This window comes from Puntigrus tetrazona, chromosome 11 (assembly GCF_018831695.1).
Source record: "Puntigrus tetrazona isolate hp1 chromosome 11, ASM1883169v1, whole genome shotgun sequence".
Taxonomy (NCBI): Eukaryota; Metazoa; Chordata; class Actinopteri; order Cypriniformes; family Cyprinidae; genus Puntigrus; species Puntigrus tetrazona.
In genome coordinates this window covers 18,757,207-18,769,111 of record NC_056709.1, presented here as the reverse complement: position 1 = coordinate 18,769,111, position 11,905 = coordinate 18,757,207, and the positions used below count along the sequence as shown (strand labels likewise).

General features: G+C 37.2%; 1 protein-coding gene across 34 annotated transcripts in view; it reads right to left on the bottom strand.

Annotated features, from left to right (window-relative positions):
• cadpsa (Ca2+-dependent activator protein for secretion a) overlaps window positions 1-11,905 on the bottom strand; it is a 91,730-nt gene that overhangs the window by 69,839 nt on the left and 9,986 nt on the right. For all 34 annotated transcript variants that reach the window (XM_043252735.1, XM_043252738.1, XM_043252756.1 and 31 more), the window contains exons 3-4: window positions 6,524-6,637; window positions 3,923-4,255 (exon numbers count right to left, since the gene is read on the bottom strand). In XM_043252735.1, coding sequence (XP_043108670.1) covers window positions 3,923-4,255; window positions 6,524-6,637 — 447 coding nt within the window. The remainder of the gene's footprint in view (window positions 1-3,922; window positions 4,256-6,523; window positions 6,638-11,905) is intronic.

The following is an 11,905-nucleotide window of genomic DNA, read 5'->3' as shown; positions in this document are numbered from 1 at the left end:
TGAAATATAACTACAATGCAATCACAAGGCCTAAAATTACGAAGACTGTATATATTAAAAAATAAACAAACAATGGTCACCATCTGGGGAATAATGGCATAAAATACATATATTTACTAGTTAACTTATTAAACAATAACTTTAGATAGATAGGTAATGCAGTACTATCTATCTATGTTTTATTAATGAAAATTATTATCAGCAATTGATGTAATGCAGAAATAATGACAAAAAGCACAAAAAAACCTACCAAAAAATTAACCGTACAAATTTTTTTTTTATACTAAATCCTTAAATATTCATTCATTTTTTTCTTCTTTGCGCAGTGATAACTCAGGAGATTGACACTGAGATAAAGAGAGGACTGGGAAAGGACAGAGAAAGAAGTAATTATAAGGTCACAGTCTGTAATGTATTCAAAGGCAAGAACAGCTGACGGGCAAGAGGGTGTTTAAAAGCCCTGCATGTTTATGATCTCCATGACAACTACCTCAGATCAGACAAGGGTGCTGAGGTGATTTCTGTCAAACAACAAGCTCCTTTAAACGCACACACCCTCAGCACTGCATAGTCACACTGCCGACATCAAAAAACACGCACCGCAAAGCTTGCGGCGCACACCATGGACGCAAAGGGATTCGGCAAAACACGATATAAACACATGCGTTGTTTTTATTTTCAAAGCATTCAAAGCTCATTCTGTTATCTGCATTTCAGAGACTACAGATAACGCAACGTGGTTTGATGAGAGTAAATGAGTGGCAACAGCTGTCCTCACTCCACAAGCCTTCCAACCTCTGCAACAACGCCTAAAGAAAAGCTTATGATAACGCTTTGTAGCAGTTTAGCATTTTTGTCTTGACTTTTAGTTATACCGAGTGTCTCCGTCATGAATGCATTCAAGTACGGATGCAATTTGTTGAAGTGCATGTGTGTGTGTGTGTGTGTGTGTGTGTGTGTGTGCGCGAGCAGAATCAGTTTGTGTTCGCTAACAGCAATCAACCAGATGACACACATCCCGGTCAAGTCACCTTGCTGCTCCTCTTGTATTTGCTATTCATGCCAGTTACTCCAGATTGGGCTTTCGTTATTAAAGCCAGGAAGACAAAATCTCATTCAACAGAAAAATGCCTTCTACATTAGGACGCCCACACACCAAAATGCATATCCTGGGCGAATGGCTGAAATCCAATTTGCTCCAGTTATAATCATCATTGCAGGGTAAAATGCATTTGTTAATCAATACTGTTGAAATGAGAATGATTGAAAGAAGGCGTGAAGAGGAAAAAAATGAAAGGCCAGCAGTGGGCTCTTTTGATGAGATTCCCAGTGTGGCATCGGTGTGGCACTCGGGGCACGACTGACACGGAGTTGAAGAAGGTTCCTGCTGTGTTCTGTGAGGTGGATGCATCATCCTATGACTGCACCCTCACCAGGGGACATCATTAATGGATTTGATCCTACGCCATGTGCATGTGAGAAGACCAGCGTCAAGCTACCGCTTTGCGTTCCCTGTTAAGACATCTGTCTAGTCTAATTGGATATTATTGTTGTTTGAATTAAAAATAAATGTAAAAAAACAACTCATGTATATGAAATGGGAGTGAATTGATTTTCAGCAAATTTTCATTTTTAGGTCAGCTATTCCTTTAAAACGTGATGCTAGAAAACAGCAACTACACAAAAGCCAAAGTCATTACATTACATTTTTTAATTAACTTCAAATTGCATTTGAATTTAATGAATGATATTATATGTTATTTTAATTAATACATAATGTGATTTTTTTAAAATAATTAATTAGAAATTTAGATGATACATTAACACCTCTAATAATTTTCTATAATTAACCTCATAACAGTTGCAAGAGAGTTGCTGAAGTGACAGCCCCAAATTAATAGGTTCTTGATTTCCATTGATTGACTGATCCGTTTTCCAGCATTTTCTATCGGATTTAATTGCCTGTCAGTCACTTGCCATCCACAGCTAGTATCTTGAAATGCCCTCAGGAAAGAGTCGATAGATTGGATTAAACTCCTACTACCCAGGAGACAGCCAATGCACTGATACTGAATGCTGTTATACACATAGACACACACACACACACACACACACACACAGCTGTTTAACACAGACTCTGCCTATCAACAAGATTTAATTTAAAAAGCAGGAAGGGGCTTGGAAGTCCCAGTGGAAAAACAGAAATAATGACTTGCTGTGAAAAATAAAAGCCTTAAGAACCCCGCATAAACTAGCAGTGAGAATGACAGAGAGACAAAGCTAGAGAAAGAGACAAATATGCCAGTGTTTATAACCACAGGACCGGGGTGATGCGAGATTTGAAGTAAGACCTGGTCGGCGTGTCCGCCGTTGCTATGGTTACAGGGATATTACCATTCCTACACAGTAAGTTGGATTCATGAGGCTAATAGAAAGATAATCAAAATGGCACACACTCAAAAGGGCCTACTTGGCTCCAGTGTGAACACAGACAGTGGAAAATGATGAATAGCAGACTCCTACACTGACACCTCCTCCGGATTTGATGCTTTTGTTTTCCCACTGGTCACAAATCCCACAATTGCCCAAAATCTGCAGAAGTCTTCATGAAATTCTGCACGAAGGTGTTTCTCATTTTTATCCCAATTCAAGTACACAAATCCCCAAATCAATAAAACACAGAGGGATCCAAATACACCTTATGTATGCCATGGTGGAGTCTTTTAGAAATTCACACAGGTGACACATACATATCGATGTTAACTTAAGATCTGATAAAATAGACAGACTCAACAAGGATAATCAATTACCTGATCAATAACAGCTGAACCTAATGACAAAATATCAAATCAACAGCCATGACAAAAAGTCAAAGACAGCAACGTGAGAGTCCAAACTAACAGAACTGTGACAATAAGGTATACTTACTGAATTAAGGTATTTTTTGTATCACTGTATATTCTTCTTACCTTTCCCATTTTTCTTTGTATTTCTTATTTTACTAATTCAATCACATACTGTATCATTTGGAACGATCTTAAAATATTGCTTGGGAATTTGGGAAACTCATTCATTTTGGAGCAGAGCTTATGATTGCACTATACAAATGTAACGGTCGAGTGCTGCTCTGCTTTCCTTTATTTGTTTCTCTTTTTCAGTTTATTCTATTCTATTTTTTTGGAACCCACTCATTGTCGCTCTTCCATCTACAGCCACTACCGTGCTCCACTATTCTCTTCATTCATTCCTTCTACACCATTTCTTGTTGCCTGAGGCAGAGTCAATGATTCACTATCCATGCTATTGTCAGCGTAAATGGCTTTTCAACAAACTCACACTTTGCTGCTTTCCTTTCTTTTACCACAAACAGGAAATGACCACAACCCATGGAGCCTAGGATGACATCACCTTTTTCACAATTCATCATTCTGCAATGTATTTCGAATTTGTTCTACTGCGTGGACAATGTGACTGTGACTTTTTGAAGGACATCATATGTCAATGTGGGCGGCCCTCTGAGTTTTGTTTGAGTTGTGTACATTTCTGCAGCTGGTCTAATGAAAGCTCTTCTAACTGAAGCATGATTTGCAAACTCACACCTCCTCAGCAAAGGCACTGCTGCTTTTCCGCATCCTGCTGCAGAAATCTTGACAAGGGCTTTCTCTGGTGCATGCAGATGCTTTCTAGACCGATTTTCAAGCAATCTGAAATAACACATAATTATGCTTGCTTTCAAGCCAACTCTCACAGAGCTCTTTGGGTTTAGTCATCTTCCTCCAAAAAAAGAAAAGCAAAAAATCTGATTACAGAGCCAAAACCAGACCCATATAAATGACATATATCTTTATATTTTCCGTGTCCTGTGAAACAAGTGTGCGCTTCCCTGAAAATAAACAGACTTGCACAAATGCCCTCTTCTTACCTGACAAGCATTATACAGCAGCTGGTGCTCAAATTTCTTAATGCCAAGAATCTGTTGGAACATCTCATACAGTTGATCCTTGCTGAGAATGAGCTCGGAGGCAGCACTGGCTGTCATGCGCTGCTGGTGTTTGCGTGGGTCTTCTTCTCCCCTGTAGATGGTGTCAAACTTGGCTATCCACGAGCTGAGGACAGTCTCCTTGCTCAGGCCGTCGATCTCAGGCAGGCTGCGGACGCGCTTCTCGATGTGCTTCTTGAAGACCTCACGAGAGTCATTGGCTGAACAACCGCCGCTTTGTACCATACGGGACACACGATCACTTTTGAGGAACACCTGTGATCAAACACAAATCTTGTCAGTACCAAATATACACTACTGGTTAATAATCTGGAATAGCCTCATCTTGGATGACAATAATATCCAGACCCTACCAGAACTCTCAGCTACCCTCAAGCACGCATTGGGGTTGGTAAGATTTTTTTAAGTATTATTTGATGAATAGAAAGTTTGCATTTACTTGAAACAGAAATCTTTCTGTAAAATTACATGGCTTTGCTTAATTTAATGCATCCTTGCTTAGTTAATTGTTAAATTCTTTCTTTCTTTATTTCTTTACTGAAACATTTCTTGGACCTTTTTTGGTGGATTTTCATTTGGTGGATCATAATGCACTCGTCTTAAGACAAATTTGATTCACTTAAAATGTTGACTACGAAGACCAGACAGATAGTCTTCAAAACACGAGCAGCAAACAGGTAACTGATTTAATGATACCTAACACTTTCATACATGTAAAACAAACAAAGTCTGCAATATTTAAGTACACCTGATTTGAATGCAGGTCATTTATTTTAGAAATTACGTTTAAAATCTGTACAAAAATATGTTTAATTGTGTTTTGGTATTTTATCTTTGTGTGTGTGTGTGTCAAATCATACATATTTGTATGATATGCTGTATTTCTGATGCATTTTGTGGTATATACAGACTTGCTCAAGCCAACAATTTAAACAGCCATGGATTCATGTGTGATCGGAATAAAGGGATGAGCTCAGAGAATCAGAAGCCAAGGCTGCTTCTATCAATTCCAAGCAAAGCTATTTTTCTAGGTTCAAAAACATTGGCTGCAGGTCAGCGCAACCTTGTTAAACGGCTATCGAGGCACTTGAGAAATACTTTGTCCTAAATTAGACAAGATTTTCACTGTGTCATAAAGTGCACAGTAGAGTCCTGATTCATAACAAGACAAAATTGGTGCAAATCTGGCAGTGCAAAATCTATCTGACAGTCTGCAGTAGGGTTTAGGGCTATATTTATTTAATAATCTATTCTTTCACTCTTTTTATTTTCTGTATTTTCTCACCGTTTCACCTCTCATATTTTTATTTCGGCCTACCTCTCTCCAGTGGACACAATTCCCTTAACGTGCCTGGATAAGCAGGGGAGATGAGTTGACAGAGAGGGAACATCCAGCACAAATTCAATAAGAGTATCAGGGTTTAATTGAATTGAAAAAGCTGGCTTTGGCTGTGACTGAATACAAAGGCATTTCACTCATTAGTTTCACCTCATTAAATTACCACCCATACTGAGACCAATCTCCTTTTCATCCAAAACTCTAGCCTGTGTGGCAATTTATTTCAGATTCACCTTTCCTAGGTCATAAAAGATAATATATCACCAAAAATACAATTAAAGTATGTGTCACTTTGAGACCGCTTATTTATCAGAGAGGAAAGTTTACTTAATACCTTCAACGTCTTGAGCTGAAGTCACTTCAAACATTTAATAGATTGCCTGAAACTGTGTACTTATGTATTTAATATATGCACCGACATGGATTACTCTACTCATCAAATCAGCATAAAGCAAACAGCTTAACATTTCTAAACAATCCCCTTTAAACTGCATTATATTAATGGGAGAGATAAAGGATCTGTTTAGATGTCCTCAAAAGTTAACCAAAAGGTACCTAACTGAACATTCAAAAGCACTTTTATCTGCACAAAATATAATGTAGCTTAATGGTGCACCAAGTCATTTCTTCTGCTGTTAGTTTTGTTAACTCTCATTTAGCTTGAAACAACCAAAACACTGGCCTCGGGCTGTATAACGGCACTTATTGGCATACAACACCAAAAAAAGCATCATTGGTTCTTAAAACCACTGCAAAATGACCCTATTTGAAGTCACATTTTTCATCCAGGATTTATTATGTGCTACCAAAACTTAATATAGGGGTTACCAAGTATCCAGGGTATCAACTTGGCAGACCACTAGCTATTTTCATTTCGCTGATATGACTTGAATTTTCTCATGTGTGAGAGACTTTCATTAAAAACTAATTATATTTCATGAAAGTAATATTCACAAAAGTATATTTCACAAAATTGCATTTTTTTTGCTAAGTAAATGTAGCCTCGGCAAGCATAAGATACTTCTTTTAAAAATCTAAATAAAAAAAAAAAAAAGCCAACCCCAAACTTTTCAGCAGTAGTGTATAGGGTTTGCATGGCCATGATTTTACATTAAAAACCAGTTAAAAGATGAGCTAGTTTATAAGTCCAGACCTGTTGCCCTGATGAATAACAAGAGCCTAACCTCGTAGTAACTTTGGACAGCGTTGATAAAGGCTTCATCGGCCACAATCTGAGTATCTCCGTTCAGAAAGGCCTGGAAACGATCTTTAACCGTCTGAAGGTGCTGCTTGCTGATCTGAGAAGAGAAAACATCAGAAAGACAGAAATTGAAATACAGTACTGTATTTATATTCCACGTGACATCAAAGAAAAAAACATCCAGATGTTAACAGCATCTGTTCTAGCTCGGAACATCTTCATTTATAGGAGGAAAGGATGTAAATGGCAACGTGGTCATTTGGTGACCATGGGGCTGGATTAAAAAATAAATAAATACATTTCTCATTTAAGAATTTCTTAAACATAAGAACAACCTTTTTTCTTAATTCCTTTATTGTTACCTGATTGGATGGTATTTCAAGCCAAAGACTTGCTAATCAATTCTTCTTAAGTTTTTATAAAGATAATAACATCCTTAGGAAGTGTTTTTGGATATGCAACATATTCTTAACTGAAAATAAAAAGACGAAAAATATTATTCTTAAGATGGTTTCATGAATCCAGCTCCAGAATGACTCAGCAAAGGTTCCATTTGACTCAGCAGAAGTTGGAATATAATTTAATTTTGGTTTGACTTAAGATCATTTTGAATTTTACATAATGTTATAATTAGTATTCGATGAAGAGATGAATGTGGCCCTCAAACCACAAAAACAACAACAACAACCAAAAACAAAAACAACAGCATCAGACTTTTTCCCACTAAGCATAGGACCTCTTGCCAACTTCACATAGCAAAAACAGATCATATTTCAGCCAAGAGGCCACATAAAACCTCTAGACAACTGAGAATGAGAGACACTGCCCATTTCGAAACATTTCTCATCCATCTGGACAGAGACTCGATTTGGAAGAAATGTGAAACAAGCGTCTAGATTACAGTGATTGCCCACTGAGTGCTGCAGACGCTAATAACTTTTGCTCAATATATTGCTAAGAAAACAATGCATTTTAAGTTTGTAAGCCTGGCATTTTAAAGGTTAAGCTTTGTCTTATGTTTTCAGACTCCTTTTCATGTTCTGCTTAGCCAGTATTCATGTTCCATTTGTGACACTAAGGTGTTCACCACTTCGCTCATATTCACAACACACAAATTATTAAGAGGCTATGAGGAGAACAAATCTCTTGTCTCATAACCGAGTCAGGCAATTGATAATTATAGAGCTTATCCCACATTCCTCTCCTCCCTTGTGTTTTTTCTCCTGCCATAATAATTTAAAAGTATAATAAGCCATTCAGCATTAAATTTGGGCTTTACTGAGAGTTACAATTAAATACAGGAAGGAATGAGAAATATTTGATGTTATTGTAAATATACAAAGACGTTCTGGCTTCTTGAATCCAACTTGTGGATGAAATAAATATAAATGATTCATAATAGAACAAAAATAACATTGACAAAAGCCAAAGGTGACTCATCGCTTTTTTCTAGCTTGTCTTTTGCAACAAAGAAGGTTAGCTACACAGTTAGCCACGTTACCTTGATACAAGTAGCACAAAACAAGAGGAAAAGATGAAATGATAGAAATAGATAGTCATTGTAACATTGAAACATTCAAAAGAACTAGTACTGAAAAGACATGTACTTCAGACCTTTGTTATAAAGCATTAAGGGTAATTGTATGGTAAATTAATGCTGTGCAAATAAAAAAATTTTCAATAAATGTACATCAAAAAATTAGATTATATGCAATGGTTTGCCTACAGTAATCTGAGTAAGATCAGTGTAAACATGATTTCCTTTTAATTGCACCATTGATTTAACTAAATGAGATGCTGCATTTAGTTATTTTCTTTTGTTTGTCACACCTGACCGGTAAACAGCAGCAGGCCTTTGATATGTTAGTGGGCCCACCACCAGGGTCTCAAACCATATGGTCTGTGTTTTCAACATTGGAGATCTGTGTGTGTGTGTGTGTGTGTGTGTGTGTGTGTGTGTGTGTGTGTGTGTGTGTGTGTGTGTGTGTGTGTGTGTGAATGTTGGACATCCCTTTTAAAATCCCAGGTGTTCCTTCTCATCGAATATGTTGCCATGGTGACCGAGTACATATAAACACACCCTTTACCCCATTATCCCCTCTCAGGTTATCCAACAGTATGACCTCATAACTATGAGAGGCAGCTGCATTAGCTCCATTACTCCCATGGTAACTGCAGGAGTGATTATAGTGGATAGGTTGATGTACAGCAATTAAAGCGTATCCTCGAAACACTCATCATAATGTTCAATCTACGTCACCATGACAATGCGCTCCAGTACACCCTTACATTGCTAACCTCATTACTGATAGCATACTAACATATTATTCCTGCTATCCGTGCGATATAGGGCAGAAACAAATTCAGCTTAGAGTACAGCATACCACAGCATGTATATGACTCAGCTAAAATATATCGTACATGCTAATATGTTATTCTTATTTGTGCTATATCATGCTATTACAAATTCAGCCAATGCACAATAGTAGTATGCAAATACTACTCCCGCTTTTTCTGCCATGGCAAAAATAAGAAAAAATCTGCTTTACCAAATTTAATCAACTTTTACTACATATATAAACAGTTTGCCGATATACTAGCATACAAACACTACTGCTGTTTCTGCCCTAAACAACAGAAATAATAATGGTATTAATATACTAATTTGACATTTACAAATAAGTTGAAGTCAAGAAGTTTAATGAAGATTTTATTATACCTTTAAATTCAAGGGGATGTTCACTCATGAACTAATACCAAACAACGAAGATAAACAAAGGGCTTTGTTGATCTTCAAAAAACAATATGAAGATATTTTGATGAAATCCAAGAGCTTTCTAACTATCCATCGACAGCAAAACAACTACCACAGTCAATGCCCAGAAAGTTATAAAAACACTTTTTGGGCACAAACAAAAACTAAAAATAACTTAAATGGTTCAATGCAAATATATTTCAGTCCTCACTCTACTGTTCCTAAAATATACATAATAGACTCTGCTGATCTAATGCAATTTGTTTTCAACAGCTGCCACAGCTGACACAAGGTTTTGATAATCGTCAGTGTTTTGTATCAAAGGTGTAATAAACAGCCTGTCACCGGAGACTCTCATAACGAATGATCTTGGAATTAATGATTGAGCAGAATTTAATTGGAGGCCTTTAATGAATCATTCACCTCTTCTGCTGCACTATCCTCATTCATCCCCGCCAGTCCTTTCCTCTTCTTTAATTCTTTGGAAATGACTAATTTCCTCTCCTGTAAAGATTAAACTTCAGGTTATGGCTATTTTACTGCTGTTGGCACACGCTGGCGCAGCCTAGCCTGTAATAAATACAGCTAATGGCTCTCAGGCTGTCCGTTCAGACACCGTTTTGTAAACGGTTATGTTTCATACAAGCTAAATAAAGTACAGTAGTCCGGTTTTGTAGTACAGTTTCTTTATGTGCTAACAGTAAAACTGCTACGGGCTACAAAACATACAACCATCCACCTCACACCTGCCTGTTGCTGGTTACTATAGCAACTGACAAAAAAAAGCAGGCCCTTGTCATTGAATCCATGGGTAGTAATTTACTAACAAAGACACACACGGGCTAACTACAGTACTAGATAATAATGGTAAATCCTGGATTGAATCAATCTGATAAAACCTTACAAGCATTCACATGCCTACATTTTCATCCAACGGAGTGGGGGTGGGGACATATGGGGGAAGGGAAGCTTATACGATTGAACAGACGACTAGAAAAAGTCCACGTTAGGCTGTAAAAAATAAAAAAACACTAAGCTAAAGCTAAGCTTACAATTGACTCCTGTGGACTTCATTAGAGCTGACCTAAGCCCTGCGCTCAAATCAGAGTGAGGTTTACACATCCTCATCTGTTTAGGAGAGTTTTTCAACATGGTCTATGTAAATTGTTGATCTTTTTAGCGCATTCTCCCATTAAAGCGCCAGTCCTCGATGTGACCTTCCTAGTGCGGATACTAGAACCGTGCAATTCCAGCAAGTGCTCTTCGACTGAGATCTGTTTTTCACAGAGCAGAGTCTCTGCTTCCCTTCACGCTTAACGGAGCGTCGCATTTGGTTTTGTTCGACAGGAGAGTCAACATCCCATGTTCGTGGCTTTTTTTGCTCTGTTTACCAGTGAGAGAGACAAAGACAATAATGAGCTGGAGGGAGAGAGCTCGTGGGACAGAAGAAAGACTTTCCAAATGTCACTCAGTCAGAATGCAAGAATGCATTTTTTGAGTCATAAGATTTATTTTACAATAAGGAACTTGCAAAATGATGCAGTTTCAAGCATGCATAGTTTCTAAGAACACATGATCTAAATATTACTAAAGATCAAGAAGCAATGTGAAGCAGCTATTTTAAATGGTTTGGCACTGTTAAGTGCAATCCACGTATCGGTTTAAATACTGATTAACTATTTAAGTAGATTCAGAATTGTTAACAAATTTTATTTCAAATGCTGTCTGTCATTGTTTAAAATCAACATAAAGTGGCCCTTAAAAGCCATTTTGCTTCCCTAATGTTACATGATAACAGAATGTTCACACTAATGGAAATTCATACTAATGACCAAACAGCTGGAGGGGAGGGCCTGATATGTGTTTAGACAAAATTTCAAAGACAGAGGAAATTACAATACGGTAGAAAAACTACAATAAAATAAAGTGATTTTAGAAAACTAAGAGGCATTAGACATGATGCGGAGCCGAGTAAATTCACTGAAGGCTTTTGTTTACAATGGTCTACAACACAGAGATCTGAGATCTGACATGCAGAAACATCCAGGAGCACAGAAACTTGTTGTCAGCTGTGACTTTTATTAATAAAACAGTGCGCATATGCACACCAAAGTCATTTCTGCATATAAATAGTAAGCCAAATAGAAAAACGTGCCAATAAAATGCACATTAATGGGATTGGGTTAAATGTTATTTGTGCAACAGAACTGACAAACATAAACACCATTTTTACCCTTCTGACCAAATATTGCACTACAAACATTTTTGAAAAAATGGCCGTGGTATAACTGGAATAATGCATGGCTAGCCGTGCATTAAACATTTGTAATGCCTATACATCATGCCACATCAGTTAACATGTACTTGGACCACCCACTAAGTCAAAATTTGCTAAACTGATTTGTAATCAATTTCTTTGGTGCAGTAATACTAATAGCAAAATGGTTGCCAAAAAACACACAGACAAGGTGGTGGACTAATATTTGATGAAATTATGTCACAGGTGTATATTTATAGTAATTTACTTTCGAGCACAGCTCAACAAATTGTAATTAACCACAATTAAATTAATGATTGGGAAAAACATACTGACAAATTGTGCAATTTGCG